Consider the following 22,783-nt stretch of genomic DNA (forward strand, 5'->3'; position numbering starts at 1 on the left):
GTGCAAATCAAAACTCTACCAATGATAGCCCCTTATAACTTTTATACTTGTGTAAAATCTTCACATTTATTACTGAACACACAGGGAATTTTCGTTATCTTTATCTACCCCTATCCTCTCTAAAATTACGGAAGACGAAAACATGCATTTCTGTCCGTTTCAGCCTGTGTAGGTTTTTGCCAAGTCTAGTAGAGTAAGTACTATCCAGACTGGTTCAAAGGTAAGGTAGAGAGAAACCCTAATTATTTGAAATATATTGATATTTGAACCCTTGTAAAATCTATATTATCCCAAATATATCGAGATCAGTCTGAAGAACATGATGCTAAATCATAAGCCTTCTCTTGTCTGCTCTCTACCTGTGTCTGAACTCCGTAGACGTACCGCAGGGGAAATGGAGAGCTTATTTAAAAAAAAAACAACAACAATATTAGTTTGAAATTTAGAATTTCGGCTTTCCTACACAATCGAAAGTTTCACAGTTTAATTTGCATTAAATATGCCGTTTTGCGTGATTGTTCCCAAGAAATGTATTTTTTAAAATAAATTTGATATGTTTCCAAAAATTAATTTTCATGTTATTCGTCGATAAAGACGTTCTTGATGTGCGCCTCTGAAAACTGAACTCTTCTCGTAATGAATATTCCAGGTATGTTCCACTTACTTTGTTTCAGGAGAAAAAAGGACCCGGCATGGTGAGGTTGTTAAGGCGCTCGACTCGTGATCTGAAGGTTGCGGGTTCGAGTCCCCGTCACACCAAACATGCCCGCCCTTTCAGCCGTGGGGGCGTTATAATGTGACAGTCAATCCCACTATTCGTTGGTAAAAGAGCAGCCCAAGAAGAGTTGGCGGTGGGTGGTGATGACTAGCTGCCTTACCTCTAGTCTTACACTGCTAAACTAGGGACGGCTAGTGCAGATAGCTCTCAAGTAGCTTTACGCGAAATTCAAACATCAAACCAAACTGTCCAGATTTAGTGCAATTTGAAGTTTGTTTTTATTGTAGATATTGCATAATTGTTTCTTGTGCCATTTAGTAATAATTCATAATGTAACGAAATAGATAAATAAATAACTAAATAAAAACTACCATACACAGTAATTTCCAATATGCTGAACCAAACATGGAGTAATTTTACTATACATGATATAACATCTTTATTTGAAATAATTTTGTACTAGAATGTAGTTGTTTTGAATGAAGCACAAAGCTACACACTGGGCTATCTGTGCTCTGCACACTACGGGTATCGAAACTCGGAGTTTAGCGTAGTAAGTCTACAGACATACCGCTGAGCCACTGAAATTTAACCCATCATATAATGAAATTATGTTTAGAATGGTAAAAGCTAAATATTAAAAGTACTTGGGGCTCAAAACGAAATTACTTCGTGGACATATGTAGAATTATTTTGGTGAAATAACGAAATGTTTGGATTTAAGCACAAAGCTACGCAATGGGCTATCTGTGCTCTGCCCACCATGGGTATCGAAACCCAGTTTCTAGCGATGTAAGCCGGCAGACATATCGCTGTGCCATTGGGGTCCGAACTTTGATAACTAAAAGTTTGTATCAAACTTGCTGTTGAATTACCTGAGTGATTATGTAACTAAGGCTAAAGAAGTTTGCAATGTCCTATCCACTAGCCTACCCAACTTACACGTACACGCATTATTCCAGCTTATTATCACAGTGTGTTTGTTGTTTCAGTCGTTACATCACCTGACTGAACTGGTTGTGCTATCGCTAGTATAAAGATGCTATGGTTATACAATTTTCTTAAGTTTCTCTACTTTTTTATTAAGTAAATCATACTTTGAACAAGTAAAGAACAGATGTTAGACTAATGAAAAAAATTTAATACTCTGTCCAAAATGTGTATATATGGCCCATGCCACACGTTTCTACAGCAACATCATAGTCGATAGTAGTGGAATCTCACATTTACGTAGAATCAATTTCACAACCTTGTCTGAAAGTTCTGTTATTTACAGAAAGTACTGGAGATGTATAAATGTAAATGTAAAGTATTAGAGTATCTATACGTCGTGACTACAATAAAGGATAGAAAACAGGTTCATTTAAACGTCAAAATTTTATTTACAAAAAAAGTGAAAATTTCACCCTTCATATATCCACAGCAAGTTCGTATAAAATGTTTACAGATAATACAAAGGAGGTAGGTTGTAAACCATTAGAATTAAAAACAAAATAAAGTGCTAAATGAGGTAGGAAAAGATAACTGGGCTGATAGTAAAGTTCAAATCTTGAAATATTAAGCCCATGATCATGAATAGAGTTTCACGTACAATAACATGAAGTACGTAATCAACAATATGTTTTCACGTCTGGTAACATTAAGTATGTGATCAACAATATGTTTTGAAGTTTAGTAACATTAACTATGTGGTCAACAATATGTTTTCTGTCTAGTAAGATTAAGTACATGATCAACAATGTTTTTATGTCTAATAATACTAAGTATGTGATCAACAATGTTTTTATGTCTAATAACATTAAGTATGTGATCAACAATATGTTTTCATGTCTAGCAACATTAACTATGTGATCAACAATATGTTTTCATGTCTAGTAACATTAACTATGTGATCAACAATATGTTTTCATGTCTAATAACATTAAGTATGTGATCAACAATATGTTTTCATGTCTAGTAACATTAACTATGTGATCAACAATATGTTTTCATGTCTAGTAACATTAAGTATGTGATCAATATGTTTTCATGTATAGTAACATTAAGTATGTGATCAATAATATGTTTTCATGTCTAGTAACATTAAGTATGTGATCAATAATATGTTTTCATGTCCAGTAACATTAAATGTGATCAATAATGTTTTCACATCTAGTAACATTAAGTATGTGATCAACTATAAGTATTCAATGATGGGTAGGCAAACAATGAATTATAAACATAAGAAAATGTTTTAATGGTGGTGGAACATACTATAGATTTCGACAGAATATTGGTCTGTACCATTCTGGTATGATCTGTACTAAGCAATTCCATCCTCACTGATGAAGAAAAAAAAATCATTTTTCCCACACATTATTGTGCCCAGTTTTTATGTCCTTTCAGATATTCCCAAATACAACACTTTTTATAGGCCTACAGTATCTAGGATAGATTTGCCATTACAAAACCTTGCTAAATTCTCAAAATACAGATTAAACCAATTCCTGTTCTCCCAAAACTCTAGATTTTGTTGACTGAATCAACATTGTTGAACTAAACCAACAAGACATCAAATATTATTTACCTCAATACTTTTTAATAAGACTTACACTGTCTAAAAGAGAAACTACAAGACATTCTTGTAACAGAACACCTTATCAACCTCAGAGAATATTGCTTAAGTAACACTTATCTGACACATCAAGGGAAGTTTTTACTTCTAGTTAGTGACCTCTATATGTCTGTTCTAGATAAATCGATTGGAAACAAATTCATACACACCAAAAAACCAGAAATCTGGTTAAGGTACGTAGACAATATGTATAGTACACACCAAAAAACCAGAAATCTGGTTAAGGTACGTAGACAATATGTATAGTACACACCAAAAGACCAGAAATCTGGTTAAGGTATGTAGACAATATGTATAATACACACCAAAAAACCAGAAATCTGGCTAAGGTATGTAGACAATATCACAACATGTGAAAGACACTACTTAATTATATTGAATTCTTAAACACATTAAGATCCAATATAAACAGAATTAAACAGTTTTCTTCTTTTTTTTTATGTGAATGTAAAACAGGGCATATATTGTATCCTATAAATTATGGAAAGAAACACATAGGAGAAACATCACGTTCATTAGAAACACACTACAAAGGACACCAATGTCACATGCATAGATGTGATTTCCAGTTATCTGTCTTAACACATCATCAATGTGAAACAGGTTACAAAATATTCTGAGATCAAATTCTCCTCCTACATTAAGCCAAAATTACAACACAGAGAAACTCTTTAGAAACAACAAAAATCATTAATTAAAGTAAATTACCTCTCAATAAAACATGATAATGGCCCCACCAATAACATCAAGGTCTATTCATCATTCAATACACTTGACTAGGCTTGACTTCTAACTGTATTCTGTCACCTGATAACACTGACTCCATCATATTTAATCCCTGTTCTATATATATGTAACGATACATAAACGTTGGATTGCTTAGTACTGTTCATACCCGAAGAATACAGACAAATATTCTATTGATGTTTGCAGTATATTCTACCATCAATAAAACTATTATTATATTAGAATAATGTACTTCTTTACTTAAATAAGAAATTTGTAAGTCTGGTAACATTGTGTCTTGAAGAATAATAAAGTTTCAAGTGTGATGACATTAAGTACATATGGACAATTAGGTTTTAAGTGTGGTGACATTGAGTACGTGTGAACAATAAGGTTTTAAGTGTGGTGACATTATGTATGTGTGAACAATAAAGTTTCAAGTGTGGTAACATTAAGCACGTTATTCATGATAAAGTTTCAAGTCCGGTAATATTAAATTATAGTCACAACGATAACTTTAACATGCAGGAGACCATTTAGTTTTACTGCTTACTGTGCTTTAATTGACTGTTTATTTTACCAGGCCTGAAATTCACTTCTGTTGTGAACTGGAGGTGCTAAGCCTTGCAAACTGGACAAACTTCCAAAGAGCTGTTTTTGCATCTCTGACCCTACTGGAAGTTTATCCAGAATATCCAGTGAGATTTCTTGCTTTTCTGTTTTTCTGACTTTATCCAAGGTACACATAGCTTCTTGACAATACACATTCTGGTTATTGTAATTCTTCTTCTGTTCTAAAGATTTGTCAGATACTAAAGGAGGAGTTATGGTGGACTTCTCATTGCACCGTAAATTGTCCCACGCTCTCTGATAATACTTGTGCAAATCTTGCTCTCCACTACTGGTGTCAAAGGTTGAACCACTAAAGCTATCTAGAGATTGAGATGTTTGGAATTTGTCTTTTATCCTAGCAGGAAAACAAGGACAAAAAACTATTACCATAGATACTGTTATAAGTCTTAACACTTGACACGTGAGCCAGCCTTGCTGATGATTTAGGATTATTTACATAGATTCCAATGAATAAATCTTGGCACAAGTAAAAATAAAATCAACTAAATATTAATGAAAATATGACATGATGTACTATGGTGCAGTGGTGGATACAGGATGTTTTGGTGGGGGGGGGATGATCGACTAAGTAACAGTGACTTAAACCCGACCCCAAGTAAACTTTTCCTTATTACTGCAACGTAAATTTCATAGAATTAATTTAGAAACAAAGAAAAGAAACATGTATGACTATGAACTCTCATTTATTGATTTTATTCTAAAATATCAAGTTACAAGTAATCGTACAGCACTATACTGAATCACACAACATAGAGCATGTGACAATGAACTTTCATATATTCCAAAATAACATGTTACAAGTAAACATACAGCAAACATATTTTAATTGAGATGATTAGTACTTTATATTTCTGATTTCCCATTAACCTACACAATTTTAGTATGGCCAGTGAAGGGATGCACCCCCCCCCCCTGTATCCATCCCTGCTATGGTGGTTTCCTATTATACAATTCTTTATATATATATATATTACCATTATCTCATCCTTTTTGTATTTACTCTTCACTAAAGAAATGCCATTTCTAATTTGAAAATCGCTAAGGAAGTCATCTTGTGGTGTATCTTCTAATAGTTCATCACTGCATCTTTGGGCTTCACTGTGCTATAGGTTTTACAACATTAAAACTAATGATTTCTTATATATGATTCAAATTCCATTTTTGAAGATAACCACATTATTGTGACAGGTTTTGTTTTTATGTTTCACTGTTAATCCAGTAACTGGTAGACAAATCTTTGATTCAACTGGTTTGTCAAATCCATTGTGATATATTTGAATAAACTTTTTCTTCATCTGACAGGAAGCTAAGGTTTACTTTAATCGCTACACTTAAACTATGACCTTCATAACCACATTCAGAACATTTCAAGCATGTTAAGTTGCTACATCATTTTACTATACAAGTTAATTTTTCCATGTTGGCTCTTATGGTCTCGAGTCTGGTCCAGCAACTTAGACTTCAAAAATAGCACCAAACACCTTGTGTTTGTCTAACAAAGACAACCAAGACCTTTTCGGTATGATACATTTTGGGATCCAGATCAAATGGCTCATGTGACAAGTGTTTAAAACTATTCTGCTTTGTTACTAAAATTTCACAAAAGCTGATAAAATAAAAGACAGTAGAAGGTGTAATCATGGCACATCATGGGTTTGAATTATTTGTCTACTCCCAGAAAATAATTTATAGCACAAAATTTAAACAAATAATCACGGAAAGTGTATGAAAAATTAAACTACAAAAATGTCTGACAGATTTTGTGATTGAATAAATGTTAATATAATAATTTACATGTTTGAGGACTCTCAATCATTTCATCAATCCATGATTTTGATATACTTCACCATGATTCTAGTTTGAGAGGTTTAATTGCTTTGCCATCATCGCACAAGTTTGAAAATTTTATCCACTTTGCTAGTTCGAAAGATTCTAGTTTTAAAGCTACTAAAAAATGTTTCAACTCGTGGGTGTGATGCAAATACTTTGGAAAGTCAAAACAAGTGCTTACCTTCTAATAGCAATAATGAGGAGGGAAATTAATGCCACCAGTAAGATAAATCCACCAAAAACTCCTAGGGCAATGTATCCTCCTTCAATTAAAAAAAAATCAATATATACAAAATTATCTTATTCAAACTGGTTAGTTTCAATAAAACTTATATTCATTTGCTACTTGAAAGAAAACCAGTTATTCTATTCATTTTCTATTTGCTTCTCAATCAGTAAACATGTAGGAACATGACTAGAGGTAAGATGCAACACATCAAATATCAAAATAGCATTTTTAAAAAAGTTGGACATGATTAATACATCTCCTGAGATCATAAATATCTTCATATTGTGTACTATAAACGTGTTTCTCTTATTCATTTTACTTATGATTAAAACCTGTATGAATTCATCAGTTTTCAACAAACCTGTGTTTAATATGACTGATGCAAGTTCCCCATTATTCTGTACATGTTTATTTGACACACCAGATGCTTTCTTGAAGTTACTGATTCCTCTTCTGTTTGGCTCAAGCTGAGACTGTGGAAGTTTCGTACTGTAAAGCAAGCCTGTGAACAATACAGGAGGAATTCTGAAATCAAGTTCTGTTGATGTTGTCATTGATATAATAAATGGGCCATGGCTACTGGTCTCCAGTGATGTGGTCATTATATTAGCTCCTAATTCCGGGACACTGTTCACCTCTTTAGAAATCGACTCTAGTGTGGTACTGTGCACTCGTGTAGTGGGGTTTGAGAACCGTATTTCATTCATGGTTTCTGTTGTATTCATCTTCAAAATTGTCATCGTTGATATAACTGTTGTTACATCAGCTACAACACCAGGCAGAAAGAAAATGTTAATAGCTTGTTAACTCATTGTACTCTGCAAGAACCAAAAGAGAAAAACTTGTTGAATAATAATGACAATTACATACCTTTTAAGCCTCATAACTTCAAACTGTTTTCCTGAATTTATCTGCTTGATATCAAAATTTGTTTGCATAGAATCATCATGCAAGTTGCAAACCTCATAACCTTATTGAAGCTTTTTAACACATTCTCAAAAACTAAAGATTATGGATAAACTCCTAACATGACCTTTACAGCTGGGGATTTTCCCTACCACACTCTCTCTTCATTACAAACTAGTACAAACACACCTACAAAGAGTGTTAAACATGAAATCTTATATCCATAGTCTAGTAAGTAGTGGAGTTTGTGAGTAACACAACTAATTCTTTCAGAAATGTTGAAAAGAAAAAAAATCACTAAAGATTTGTTTAGTTGTTTGAAGTTAAGCACAAAGCTACACAATGGGCTATCTGTACTTTGACTACTACAAGTATCAAAACCTAGTTTCTAGCATTTTAAATATGTAGACATGCCGCTGTGCCGTTTATGAGGATTTGTTTGTCTTTAAATTTCGCACAAAGCTACTCAAAGACTATCTGCACTAGCCGTCCCTAATTTAGCAGTGTAAGACTAGAGGGAAGGCAACTAGTCATCACCACCCATCGCCAACTGTTTGGCTACTCTTTTACCAACAAATAGTAGGTTTGACCGTCACATTAAAATGCCCCGACAGCTGAAAGGGCAAGCATGTTTGGTGTGATGGCGACTCGAACCCGCAACCTTCAAATTACGAGTCGAGCGCCTTAACCATATGGCCATATCGGGTCTTCTATAAGAGAGAAAAATGTAAAACGTTTTATAAAAAAAAAGAAATAATATTTTCATTTTATTCTGTTTGTTTGTTTGGTATAAAACCACTGCTTTGTCAACCACAGAGAATAGAACCCCAGCTTTTAGCATTGTCAATCATAAACTTACCATTGTCCCATCGAGAGATTTTATTTTAATATCTGAAAATCTATGAAATGGTCATAACCTTCTTTGAAAACTTATCTCCATTGGAATATTCCAGATTTTGTCATGTGTTTTTCAATCACAACTATACTGTAAATACTAAAATCAAAATAATATTTGTTTCACTATGCTACTTCATAAGTTTATAACTTACACTTGCAGGTGGGGGGAGGGCTGTTCCATCTCTCGTCTACGTCACATGTTAAGAGACTCCTTCCCACAAGACGAAACCCTTCACGACAGAAGTACTGGACAGAACTCAGATAGTAGCGAGTCTTATTTAGTAGCCTGTAGCCTCCATTAGGAATATTTGCTGGGGGACCACATTCTAGGTCTGAAGTTAGCAATACGTGGTGTTAAGTCCTTTTGAAAATCTAGACCTTAATTAATATTACTTTGTAACAGAAAATAATAGTATTTTAAACTACGCCTAAATAATAAACAGTACATTCCCCATTTACCTAAGAAATCATATTCTAGTGGTAAATTAAAATGTACATATTTCTTACAGCTTGTACACTCGAAATTTCTTATATCACATCTTCTCTTAAACAGTCGGACTACCTGACGAGTTGTGCAAAAGATACCAACATATCTTTAAAAAAAGCGGTTGATACGCTCAAATATTTTGAAAATCACACTTCAGTAAAAGATGCAACAAACTAAATCAGTCCACTGATTTGACACCTATCACAATAACGCTCGGTTTTTGTCTGTCCTGAAAATACGTCTCTCTCTCTCTCGGTGTTTGGGTAAGAAATGTTCATACCCTGGAGGGTCAGGTTCTCTCTGACCCCTCCTCCTCCTCGTACTTATGGTCTTGCAGTATTGGAATTTGTAATTATTGAACTGAATATTATTCTGATCCTTTTCAGGGCAATGTCCATGTATTGTGGTACATATATGGTTATTATTATACTCTATCAGCAGAATGTCAAGATTGTTGGTGGCACTTTTTTTAAATTAATTTTTATAATTTTTGTTTATTTATTTATTTGTATTTATTTATTTCTTTTATGTTTAAAATATAAGTTGACTGGGGAGAGATGTTTAGGACTAACTTCATCATGTATGAGGTACCTGTCTAGTTCGCGTAGTAATTCGCTTTTCATCCAATTCTTATTAAAGTACATTATTGTAATATGTAGGAGTATATCTGGTATGGTTGGTATGTTCGAATATTTCTGAATGAACTGAAATGATATAGTTTTTGGAACTCTGTATGCTGTTGTGAGGAGTGTGTTTTGGATTGCTTGTAGTTTAGTTTTAATTATTTTATTACTTACAGTTATCTATGCTGGAGCTGCATAATCTATTACTGGTCTAATATATATTTTATAGATTTTTAGTATGTTGTCTGTAGATGCTCCACTGTTTTTGCCAGTTAGACTCCTAGCATAGTTAGTTCTTCGCCAGACTTTATTTTTGATTTCATTGACATGGTTAATCCAAGTTAATTTTGAATCATAGATTAGACCTAGAAATTTTGCCGATGGGGCAGTTTGAAGTACTGTGCTATTCATATATAATTCTGGCTGTTGTTTTTTGTGTTTTGTCAATTTCGTAATGACTACGAGTTGTGTTTTTGCTGTGTTTATTTTTATTCTATATTTTTGACAGTATTCACTTATTCTATTTAGTTGCGGTTGTATGTTGGTGGCTGCTATTATTGGTGTTTCGGCACTTTTCCAGACTGCCACATCATCAGCGAACTGTGAAGAGAATCCATGATTAGGATCCTTCAGTAGCATATTGTTTACATACATGATGAAGAGTATAGGGCTAATCACCCCTTCCTATTTAAATCTAATTAAATGATCTGTTGTTTGTCTGAATTTCCTGAATCCGTTTTGTTCTTTCGGTAATTTTGATGTTATCTCCAAGAATGTGGAGAGTCTATTACTGATTATTCTTTCGAGAATTTTGCCTATACAGTTGGTCAGGCTGATTGGTCGGTAGCTATTAGGTTTATTTGCTGGCTTTCCTTCCTTATGGAACATTAATATATTTGCGAGCTTCCAAGAAACTGGGATGTATCCTGAGCATAGAGATAGATTAAAAAGTGATTTTAGGTGGTCAAACAGTTTCGGAGTGCCCTTTTTTGGAAGAATAGCTTGTATTTCATCTTCACCTGGAGATTTGTTTCTTGTGTTTTTTATTGCTTCAAGTAGTTCTTGTAGGGATATTTCATTTACTATTAACGTGTTTTCATAATCTATGACAGGTCTTGTGTTTGTCTCAGTAATGTTTATTGGAAAAATTAGTTCAAATTGTTTTTTATTGTTTAATATATGGTTGGTAACTTTATTGTAGAAATATGTATTCATATCTGAATCAGTGTGAGTTTTAAATGTATTTTGAAGTTGATCTTTGAAAGCTTCGGCTATTCCTTTATTTGTGTGTGCTATTGTATTATTATGTTCGAGTGCAGGATATTTTTTTGCGACTGTATTTTCGTTGATGAGTCTTTTAAGGTGTGTCCAGAATTTTTTCGGGTCAGTTTTATCATTTATTTTTGAGCAGAAGTTGTCCCATTTATCTTGTTTTTGTTGTTTTATTTGTGTTCTGATATCATTTCTTATATTGTTTATTTGCGTTTTTGTTTCTCTGTCTCTTCTTATCATGAACTGTCTTCTTAATTGTCTTCGTCTTTTGATTAGGTTGATTATTTCTGTAGTGGGTTTCCATGTGTTGTTTGTTGTTTTATGGTGTTGTTTTGGTATTGCTTTCTTGGCTGCTTTCTGAAGGCACTCCGTTATTGTTTGACAATAGTTATCCATTTCAATTTGGGTTCTCACTTCTTTTATAACTTTATTATGTAAAAGGTCATCTAATTCCTGTTTGTAAGTTTGCCAATTTGCTTTAGTGTAATTAAATTTTTCTTTCCTGAAGGTTAGACTTTTATGGGGGTCGAAATCGAAGACGCAATACATTGGTAGGTGATCACTATCAACATCTTTTCTCACCTGGAATTTTATTAGTTTTTGGCTCATGTTATATGTGCAAATGCACAGGTCAAGTATGTCACTGCTGGCCAAAATCTTAAGGCCAATTAACATAAAGAAAAAATATGCATTTTGCGTTGTTAGACTCAACCACTTATTTGAGTAGAGCTTCAAAAGATGAAAATAAGAAAAGGGAAAATAAAAATAACAAACTTTTTAGCATTTAATTGGGAAAATGTGAACACCAAATAAGTGGTTGAGTCTAACAACGCAAAATGCATATTTTTTCTTTATGTTCATTGGCCTTAAGATTTTGGCTAGCGGTGTATAAATGCACTTTAGTAAACATTTTGTACAACAACGTATTAAACGTTTGTCAATATTTTTAAAAGGACTTAACGTTAAATCGTAGAATAAAATTATAGGTATATTTATTAATAGTAAATAAAATGTAGAATTTAGCTCTAACTACATTGAAGCAAAGAAACGTATTCAATTTGGTGTTCATTTATCTCTATCGAATGGAGGCCTATTTAATAAAGGCTTGATTTATGTTAGGCTTAAGAAAAATATACTTAATAGATTCCAGTGTCTGCGATTAGAATTATTTTGCACTATTCTAGAAATCCTATATTTAAAAAAAGTTCTGTTGTAATAAATATACTAATTTCATTGCAGATGTTTAACGGGTCCATGATAGTTATTTCATATTACATAAGTTTTGCAACTACATGCTACTGGAAAATTATTTATCACACAACTTCTATGAGATCACAGTAAAAGTAAGATAGAATTATAAAATAGAACTTCTCACTCAGAAAATAAATACGCACATCGACAGCTTGGTGGAAACTGGGAATAAAAGCCACTGCTCAGACAGGTTCTCGTGTTAGGTCCTACCAACAAGTGGCCCGAATCGCACATGTATTCCACCACTGATCCTACTTTGAAATTCTTTACGCTCAGTGTGGAGTTGGGTGGTCTCTCGGGGTGACCACAAGTTCGAGGTCCTGTTTAACGATACACTGTATCATCTAAATGTAACTTATATTTTAACATTATATATATCATAGAACACAATTTATTCCAGAAGAAAGACAGTTTTTTTTCTAATACATGTACGCAGCTTTTCATTCACCCAATAAATATAACAACCTTCTAACCATTTATATATAACAAATTATTAACGTGTAATTTAACTAATAATTTACTTGTTGTTTAAAAATATATTCATTTACCACAGAACGTATGATGTATTTCAAATAAGATCTAATAACTCGTTAATAAATGTTAATTGCGTACTTGTTTGTCAGTGTCAGTTATTGCTAACAGATATGGTAACTCACTGTGTTGACAGATAAAGTTCAAGAGCATATTACAATCTACGTCAGTCCAAAGCCAGCCTTTACTTCCATCAAATGCTGAGCAATTCTGATTGGTTCCTGGTTGATTCCAGAAAGATACACTTACGTCCCTACCTAGAATGTTAAAACATTGGTTGAGATTACCTGCGAACGGTATTGGGCTTTTCCATAGGCGCCCTCAAACTACGGACGCCCAGCCCAACTGCTGTTTGCCCCATGGAAACTGGGGCATTAAAAAACGATGTATGTTTGTGTTTCTGACATTAAACATATTGTTAAAGCTTAAATTATGTAAAATACTGTGACTATTTTTGAGTTGTTATGTTTAATCATATCAGTTCAATGTAGTTGAAAGTTTGGGCTACAATAAGAAAGACAGACTTACAATCATTATTAACTTACTAAATTCAACCTTCAAACATTTTCAGTTACCCTGCAACTCACCATTAACCCACTTCCAGTTGTTGAAGTTTCGTGGGTCTCGAATGGCACCCATCCAATACTGACTTGCATGACGACTTAAGTGACGACGATACAGTTCCCAACTGAGAAACCCCTGCAGTGCTGGACTTGTCTCGTCTACCAAAGTTCCTCCACGGGCATCACAGAACTCATGTGCTTCTTCAAAAGTCTTTGGTTGATTATCGTAGAAAATATAACATTTTCCACCATACGTAGAAATGCCCCCTAGTGGCTGGTCCCTCAACGACGGACATCTTTCGATAGGGAGTGCTTTAAAAGCAAAGTAACGATAAACTTTCAGTTTAATAAATAAGACTCATTATACCAAAACTTGTTTAATCTCGAAGTTCAAGGGAGGCCCAGTTCAATCTACACTCTGGTCAACATGTGTCATTGGGTTATATTGGTTCCGAAGAAGTCCATTCATTATTTGTAACCCTGGACACACGTTAACTAAAGAGAGATGAGGTGGACATATATCATAGTGTTTGTTTGTTTTTGGTTGGGTTTTTTTAATTTCGCGCAAAGCTACCCGAGGGCTATTTGTGCTAGCTGTCTCTAATTTAGTAGTGTAAGACTAGAGGGAAGGCAACTAGTCATCGCCACCCACCGCCAACTCTTGGGCTACTCTTTTACCAACGAATAGTGGGATTGACCGTTACATTATAACGCCCCCACGTCTGAAAGGGCGAGCATGTTTGGTGCGACCGGGATTCGAACCCGTGACCTTCAGATTACGAGTCGAACGCCTTAACCCACCTGGCCATGCTGGGCCTACATCATAGTGAAAATTATTTCTTCGAATAAATATATATTCATAACTAGTTTTATTTATGTTTCAACACAACGTTACCATGGTGATATTGCTTTATATTAAAGGTTTGCTCCAACAAATGTCTTTTCCTAACTAATTATTTTCCTGTGTTAACAAAACATTACTATAGTGATATATCTCTATGTTAATGACTTGCGTCAATAAATGTCTCTTCTTAAGTAATTATATTCGTATTTTAACACATCTTACCATGGTGATATATCTTTACATTATTTATTTGCTCCAACAAATTTCCCTTCCTAAGTAATTATATTCCTGTTTTAACAGTACGTTACCATAATTATTCAGCCAAGCTTTACCTGTATCTGAGTACACAAACACTTCGCAGATCGACAATGGCTGACCTCGCGGTTTCTCTAGATGAACACTTACAAAGGCACCTGGCACGGATGTGACACAAGGCAGGTATAGTGGTCGTCCCTCCTCTGTAAATACAAGTTTTCTTTCAACAATGAACCGGACTAAAACCGAATTACCATAGCTAAAAAACATAGTGAGTTGTAGTGAATATTTAACAACTGTTTGTAATAATGCAGCTTACCAATGGATCCGGTAAATCTGTTACAAACAGGATTCACCCCAAGATCGGGTCGATTGTTACCGACTCGCACCACGATCGTTGCTTCTCGTCCATTTGCTGGAAAAGAAAGAAAAATATTTACTGTAAATTGTATTTTTGGCCCAAGCAATATCTTACGCTACACGTAAGTTAAATGTCCAGGCCAGAGACCCCTAAGTTTCAGATATAGCCATTCATAGTTTAGAACTGCTAACTAGAATAAGGGTAATTATTCAGCAGTACCCTTCGCTTATGTGGTTACTCTTAAGCAAATGGCAGGATTGAATGTCACAGTTAAAACGCCCCATATATTGTGGTTTGAGCTTTAGGTAGTCGGATCAGCAGCTCAACCTTTTGACAACCAAGTCACATCTAGCTCTCATCGTGAGAACTCCAAATAATTAATTGTACATAAATTTAGTTATTAAAGACACCATATGCGTTTTTTCGAATTTCGAGCAAAGCTACACGAGGGCTATTTGCGCTATCCCACTCTAATTTAGCAGTGTAAGACTAGAGGGAAGGCAGCTAGTCATCACTAACCACTGCCAACTCGTGGGCTACTTTTTTAACAACGAATTGTGGATTGACTATCATACTATAATGCCACCACAGCTGAAAGGATGAGCATGTTTGGTGTGACGGGAATTCGAACCCACGATCCTCATATTGCGAGTCGAGCGTTCTGACCATCTGGCCATGCCTAGCCTTCTAATGGAAGAAAATGATAAAAGGAAGGACATCCAAGTGCTGGTTCATAACAGACATGAGAAAAATTGTAACCAAGTAAACCATACACAAATTAAAAAGAAAAATGTTGTAGGTCAAACCATCATACATATATATATACAAATCTCTTTACAGATTAACTGTTCAATTAATGATACCTAAAGAAGAGCATTGCCCGAAACATTGTATTGACAATAGTATATTTATTAAAATTTATATTTATCCGTAGTTAACTTCTTGGTAGTTTCACCTACTACAACATTCTTCTTTTATCTCTTTCAACAACCACTACGCGTAATTGCCTACACTTTGATACATAAACTAGTAACTTAGTGGTTAATCTACCAATCTGTAGTACTTATTTCAGTAAAATAAGCCTTTAAAGAGATTGTTACAAAGGTGTTGCAATAATGTTGCATGGTTTCAACTTCTTAGTCTGCGACTGGACAAGACAACGTCGTCTAATATGCTCTCAATGATGGATCTCATCTCTAACAGACGCTGCCGTACATATAAGTAAATAGAAATCTTCGAAAAAACTTACAACAACAAGTCATTCCGAAATCAATTCGCACCAACTGAATCGTATAGGTCTCCAGTAAGTTGACATACCACCAGGGTGCTTTTTCCTTCTCTGCTTTTGTCATGGTGCATGTGCGACCGTTAAATAAAGGACTTGTGCTCCCATCAACAGCTTTTTCCGGTCCAGCACCACCAGCTACTGAATACTGCATTGGTGCTTTTCCAGCAGCCACATTAAGAACTGAAACATAAGGTTAGCTATTACAAAATATTGATATTTTATAACTTTTAACGACGCATAATTGACGATACAAATATTAATCACAGAAAAATACCAATAAAATGTTTTTAGCGGTTGTTTTTTTTATATATATATATATTTATTATATTAGCTTCTTCAGGACTTAGTATTCAAATATGTACAAAACGTTTACCTTTTCATCAAATCAAAAATAAAACTTTTAAACAAATAGAAAATTTCCAATTACCTTTGTGTTTTATTCATACTTAATAAATAATGTAATATTTAACTCTGACACTCTTGTGTGTGTTTGTGCTGGCATAAAATCTTAGGACGTCATGTTTATTGTTTCCACCTTGTTCTCTAAGGTTTCTAAATCTTCTTTGATAATTTGCGCTTATTTACGTCCTCTAAACCGACTTAAGTCTCATACTGACAGTCTCTACTTACTGTAGTTACCTATGGTTTCTAAACCGTTTGTAGATTAAGTCTATTGTCTCCGCTCTGTTATCGGCGGCTTCTAAGCCTACTTTTATACATTAAGTCGAAAGTAAGTCTCCGCTCTGTTATGTGTGGTCTCTATGCACATTTATTAACTTCACGTTGACAGTCTCCATCTTGTTATTTATAGTGTTAAGCTTACTGGCATGAATAGTAATTAATTTAAATCATCGTGGAATGATATGTTTAAAATATTTGTTAAAATTCCTGATCCGCGTGACAAAACATTTGTCATCGTAATGATATATGATAATTAGCAACTAAAAATTTGCTTTCTGAATGATTTCTAAACCTCGTGTTTATTTTTTCCTTCAGCAACCTAATAATGTGAGAAAAAACGGATGTGATCCTCAATACAATAATTGCTATTGAATAAATTAAGTATTCAAATAATCGTTTGGATATGTGGAATATAGTATCACTGCTTGAACAAACAAAATTACTTGTAACATACTCTTAGATAAAATGACAAAACACGAGGCACGTCCGATTGGAATACACGAGGTTAGGTGTAACATACTATTTCATTAAAAAAACAACAAAACGAAAACTATTTAATAAAAAAATGTACAGCAAAATGTATAATATTCATTTCTTTTATAAGCGATCATTCTGAAGTTTTAACAGAAAACTTTCTTCATCGTTAAAACTTGTGCATTTGAAAATGATCGTACCAGTATTTGAAATGCCGTATCTTTTCTAAAAAAAAATCTTCAACTTGTAATAAAATAATAAAACGATTTTTGTTGCATTCTGTCACCACTTGATCAGACAGTTGTGGTAAATCCAACAGTAAAGCTGACACTCCTACCAATAGGTTTGTTTTTGTTTTATTAACTTTGCTCAAAGCTACACAAGGGTTATCTGCGATAGCCATCCCTAATTTAGCAGTGTAAGATTAGAGAGAAGGCAGCTCGTTATCACCACCCACTGCCATCTTTAACTAACGAATAGTGTGATTGACCGTCACATGGCTAAAAGGATGAGCATGTTTGGTGTGACGAGGATTCAAACTTTCGACCCTCAGATTACGAGTCGAGTCCCCTAACCACCTGGCCATGCCGGGCCCCTGCCAATAGGACAAGAACGACATGAAGGGCAAGGCAGAATTTTCGCACACTAAGCTCGTCATGTTGTTAGTAATCTAGCCACATCTTTAAATGACCATTTATAACTTGAAAATGCTATACAGGTGAATAGCGTTATTACCAGAGCTTGACAGTATCTCTACACCTTCATAACAGCATACTGTTGCAGTTTTGTTTTGTTTCTCTGCCGTTAAAGTTTTACACAATAGCACTGAGTGGGTGGATCTCTTTCATATCCATAACAGTGAATACTTCATTGTTTAATCTCATCACAGGCCAGAACACTTGTTTTGTAACGTTATCTCAGCACCAAACCAAAACAACGTATTAGGCCTAACTCTAAACAGATTGACTGGAAGGAATGTTAGTGGAGTATGAATCCGGATCTCGAAATACAAAGTCTGTGAATAATACTACTTTGCTTAAAAAATACAAAAACTTCCGTAATTGTCACAAAATCTTCTGAAACAAACTTCATTTGATCTGAAATATGTCACGTAAATATTTGTATCGCCAGGATGTTTGTTAAGCAGCTACAAAAAATACAAACATTATATCACATCTTATTGTTTTCAGTTAACAATTGATACAGGAGTACGTACACTACATTAATATATACAGCTAGTCACAATGAGGACTCCCAGAGTCTTGGATGTTTGTAGCTAGTTGTGACGAAGACTTATGCAGTCCTTAATGCATATAGCTAGTCATGATGAAGATTTCTAGTCTTGGACGTACTTAACTAGTCGTAGTGAGGCTTTATGCAGTCTTTGGTACATGTAGCTAGTTGTGATGAAGAGAGTGTTGTCCTTGTGCATATAGCTAGATGTGATGAGGACTTATGTAGTCCTTGGTGCATAGCCGTGAAAAGGAAACTTTAGCCCTTGGTGAAGTAGCTCGTCGTGATTAGGAGACTGTAGTCTTTGTGTAGATAGCCGTAATGAGGACTTGAGTAATCCGTAGTACATGTACCTTGTCGTGAAGAAGATTTGTTTAGTCCTTGGTACATATAACTAGTCGTCATGAGGAGACAGAAAGTCCTTGGTGCATATAACTAGTGATGAGGACCTTTGCACTTTTTTGAAGTATATAACTAGTCACATAAAAAACTTGATAAAGTAAATAAAATGTAGATCAGTAATTTAAAATCTAAACCTAGTTTATTCTGTTACTTAACAATTTAAAAAATAAACCTAGTTTATTCCGTTGCCTAACAATTTAAAAAGTAAAACTAGTTTTTCTCAGATAACTAAGGCCTGGCATGGCCAAGCGCGTAAGGCGTGCGGCTCGTAATTCGCGGGTTCGTGCCCGCGTCGCGCTAAACATGCTCGCCCTCCCAGCCGTGGGGGTATATAATGTGACGGTCAATCCCACTATTCGTTGGTAAAAGAGTAGCCCAAGAGTTGGCGGTGGGTGGTGATGACTAGATGCCTTCCCTCTAGTCTTACACTACTAAATTAGGGACGGCTAGCACAGATAGCCCTCGAGTAGCTTTGTGCGAAATTCCAAAACAAACAAACAAATCAGATAACTAAAATAATAATAAAAAAAAACTAGTTTACTCCGCCACGATAAGCTGTTACACGTTTCTTCTTGTGTCGAGCTATATTAACGCCATCTGTAAACAGACAGCTTTATATTTCTACCACCATCCAAAATTAAAAATCGTTTCGGGTCGTTTGGACTTGACAGCTACCTGTGGAAGCACTTCTTTGAAACGTCGGTTTGAAACTTTCGTGAGAGAACGAAATTAGTTAAAATCAGATTGTAAAACAATCAACCATTTTCTACCACTAATCATCAGATAATAAACAAGGAACTACTCACCACAAAAGGGGATACCACTGGGCGTCCACGTGCCGTTGTTGCTGCAAGTTCGTCGCGGCTGCCCAAGCAACTCAAACCCTTGGTCACAGGCGTATCTAGCTATAGTACCAGCTACAATCACCTCCGCGTTGAATCGGAGAGTGGAGTGTAAAGAAGAGCCCGGATATCCGCAGGCGGATGGCTCTGTCCAGGAATGCGGTAGTAGTTTAATAGTATTAAAATACATACGTCAACTGGTAAACTGGCCAAAAGAAATTCAACTATTCCGCAAGTACAATGTATTAAATATCCCTTCCTGCTTAACACGGCGTTAAAGAAACCAATCAAAACTTGGCGGTTTATTTTATCCAGATAATTAAACGCAGACCTAGTTTGAGAAAATCTAAGACTTCTTACTTTCAAATGTTAATATAACACGAAGAGATGTTCGGTTCTAAACATTTCAAACTCACTAAATTTGTAGCTTTTAGTCTGTATTGTATATTCACGGCAGGCGGATAAAATAAAGAATTTATTAAAACATAGAATCAGATAATTGTATTATAAACTTTATTTTAAAACCTTAATACGAAAAACCACCCGTGATATAACTGCTAGTTGTAACGTTTTTAACTTAACAAAAGAGAAACGTTGCGCTTTGCACCAGTTTAAAACGAGACTTCAGAACAGCGAAATAATACCATCGTCCCCTTCGAACTGCGGAAATTAATTCGCAAAACTAATAACAAATTTTTGTCTTCCCTGTATAAGTGGACGTTTCAAGAATAAAGTAATTAGGTTTATAATAACGTCATTAAACAACTCACCAAATAACTGTACATAGTTAGCCAGAACTAGAATGATCGCTAAGAAAACACTTTCCGTATCCATCATATCACTCACTACTCGTTAATTCCTTGCTTTAACCCTAAAAATATCTTACACCTCCGAGTCCCAGCTTTGAATGAATAACCTTCTCACAAACATCTTTCTCAGTGATAGGTCTGCGACGTCATTAGGTTTAACCAATCACAACCGAAGAAAGAGCAGTGAAGTCATAATACTCTAACTTTACATTTTTCACATTTCGAAGACATTTGGAAAACGAAACAACGGCCAATAATCAAGGAGCATAAACTTCAGTAACAATTTCTAATAAAATGTTTTCGACAGTAGAGATCTGATCGGCACAATTATAGTAAAGACACTGAATACCTCAAAATAAAACATTTCTAAAATAGTATAGACACAGAATATCTCAAAATAAAACATTTCCATAATAGATACTTAATATTTCGAACTAAAACAATTCTATAATAGTAGAGAAATTGAATATATCAAACTAAAACATTTCTATAATACCATAGATAATGAATATTTCCAGCTAACACATTTCTATAATAGTATAGATACAAAATATCTTCAGCTAAGACATTTTTATGAAAGTGTAGATACTGAATATCTTCAGCTGAACATTTTAATATAATAGTATAGATAATGAATACTTCAAACTAACACATTTCTGTTACAATATGAATATTGAATATGTCGAACTAAAACATTTTATAATAGTATAAATACTAAAAATTTCCAACTACCACATTTCTATAATAGTATATATATTGAATATCTCCAACTATGACATTTCTGTTATAATATAGACAGTGAATATCTCCAACTCAAACGTTTCTATAATAGTATACATACTGAATATCTGAAACTAACACGTTACTATAATAGTATATATAATGAATATCTCCAAGTCAAACATTTCAATTATAGTATGAATGCTGAACACATGAAACTAACAGATTTACATAATAGTATAGATACTTATTATTTACAACTAAAACATTTCAATAATAATGTGAATACTGAATATCTGAAACTCACATATTTCTATAATAAAATAGATAGTAAATATATCCAACAAACGTATGTGATAGTATAAATGCTGAATTTCTCAAACTAATACATTTCTACAATACTATACATACTGAATATCTCCAACTGAAACATTTGTTTATTGGGAAAGATACTGAATATCTTAAACTAAAACATTTCTATAACAGTATAGATACATAATATCTCAAACTTAAACTATCAAATAATAGTATAGATACTGAATATAAACAACAAACATATTTCTATAATAGTACAGATATGGAATATTTCCAACTAACACATTTTTGTTATAGTGTAGATACTGAATATCTATACCAAAAACTTTTCTATAACTATACAGATAGTGAATATATCCGACTAACACATTTCTGTAATAGTACAAAAACTGAATATCACAAATTAGCACATTTCTCTTATAGTATAGACACTTAATATCTCCAAATAACAGCTTTCTAGAATAGAATAGATACTTATTACCTCCAGCTGAAACATTTCTCTAATAGTATTAATAATGAATATCTCCCACTAAAAATTTCTCTAATAGTATTAATACTGAATATCTTAAACAAACACATTTCTGTTATAATATAGTTACTACATATCTAAAAAAAAACATTTCTATAATAGTATAGTACTGAATATCTAAATCAAAAACATTTCTCTAACAGTATATATGCAGAATATCTCCAACTAAGACATTTTTGTTATAGTATACATATTAAATATCTTGAACCAACACACTTGTGTTATAGTATATATATATTGAATATCTCCACTCAAACGTTGCTATAATAGAGTAAATACCGAATATCTCCCCCTCAAAGATTTCTATAATAATGGAGATACTGATATCTCCAACTAAAATATTGTTATAATAGTATAAATACGTATCATTTAGAAATAAAACATTTTTATAATAATATAGATACTAAATACCGAAAATTAACACATTTCTATAATAGTATAGATAGTGAATATCTCCGACTGATACACTTCTGATTTAATATACAAACTGAATATCTCCAAGTAAAACATTTCTATATTTGTATAGATACTGAATATCTCCAACTAACAGATTTCCGTTTTAGTAAAGACACAGAATATCTCTGACAAAATATTTTAATAATAGTATATATACTTATTATTTCCAACTAAAACATTTTAATAATATAACACACTTATGTGATAGTATAGATGCTGAATTTCTCAATCTGACACATTTCTCTAATAGTATACATACTGAATATCTCCAACTGAAACATCTCTATAACAGTA

At 33.8% G+C, this 22,783-nt stretch overlaps 1 protein-coding gene across 2 annotated transcripts; it reads right to left on the reverse strand.

The window, feature by feature from the left end:
- Nucleotides 1–2,078: 2,078 nt before the first annotated feature.
- Nucleotides 2,079–20,590, reverse strand: LOC143236845 (uncharacterized). 2 transcript variants are annotated; one of them, XM_076475463.1, is made up of 12 exons: nucleotides 20,431–20,579; nucleotides 19,625–19,807; nucleotides 15,990–16,208; nucleotides 14,699–14,794; nucleotides 14,457–14,582; nucleotides 13,305–13,592; nucleotides 12,843–12,974; nucleotides 12,330–12,506; nucleotides 8,706–8,885; nucleotides 7,112–7,516; nucleotides 6,703–6,784; nucleotides 2,079–5,025 (listed from the first exon to the last, which is right to left on the reverse strand). In XM_076475463.1, the coding sequence occupies exons 1-12, from the start codon at nucleotides 20,495–20,497 to the stop codon at nucleotides 4,635–4,637; spliced, it is 2,346 nt and encodes a 781-aa protein (XP_076331578.1). In that variant the 5' UTR covers nucleotides 20,498–20,579; the 3' UTR covers nucleotides 2,079–4,634. The 2 variants fall into 2 exon arrangements, with proteins under 2 accessions (XP_076331578.1, XP_076331579.1); XM_076475464.1 differs by lacking the exon at nucleotides 8,706–8,885 and having other exon boundaries at nucleotides 2,532–5,025; nucleotides 20,431–20,590.
- Nucleotides 20,591–22,783: the final 2,193 nt, after the last annotated feature.

The sequence above is a fragment of the Tachypleus tridentatus genome, chromosome 13, assembly GCF_004210375.1.
Source record: "Tachypleus tridentatus isolate NWPU-2018 chromosome 13, ASM421037v1, whole genome shotgun sequence".
Lineage (NCBI taxonomy): Eukaryota > Metazoa > Arthropoda > Merostomata > Xiphosura > Limulidae > Tachypleus > Tachypleus tridentatus.

Excerpts from the sequence above, each read along its gene's own strand:
- LOC143236845 (XM_076475463.1), bottom strand. The coding sequence starts at position 20,497 with ATGATGGATACGGAAAGTGTTTTCTTAGCGATCATTCTAGTTCTGGCT. Across the intron at positions 19,808-20,430 it reads TAACTATGTACAGTTATTTG|AGCCATCCGCCTGCGGATAT; the intron begins GTGAGTTGTTTA and ends ATTCCTGGACAG. Across the intron at positions 13,593-14,456 it reads GTTTGTGTACTCAGATACAG|CACTCCCTATCGAAAGATGT; the intron begins GTAAAGCTTGGC and ends TTGCTTTTAAAG.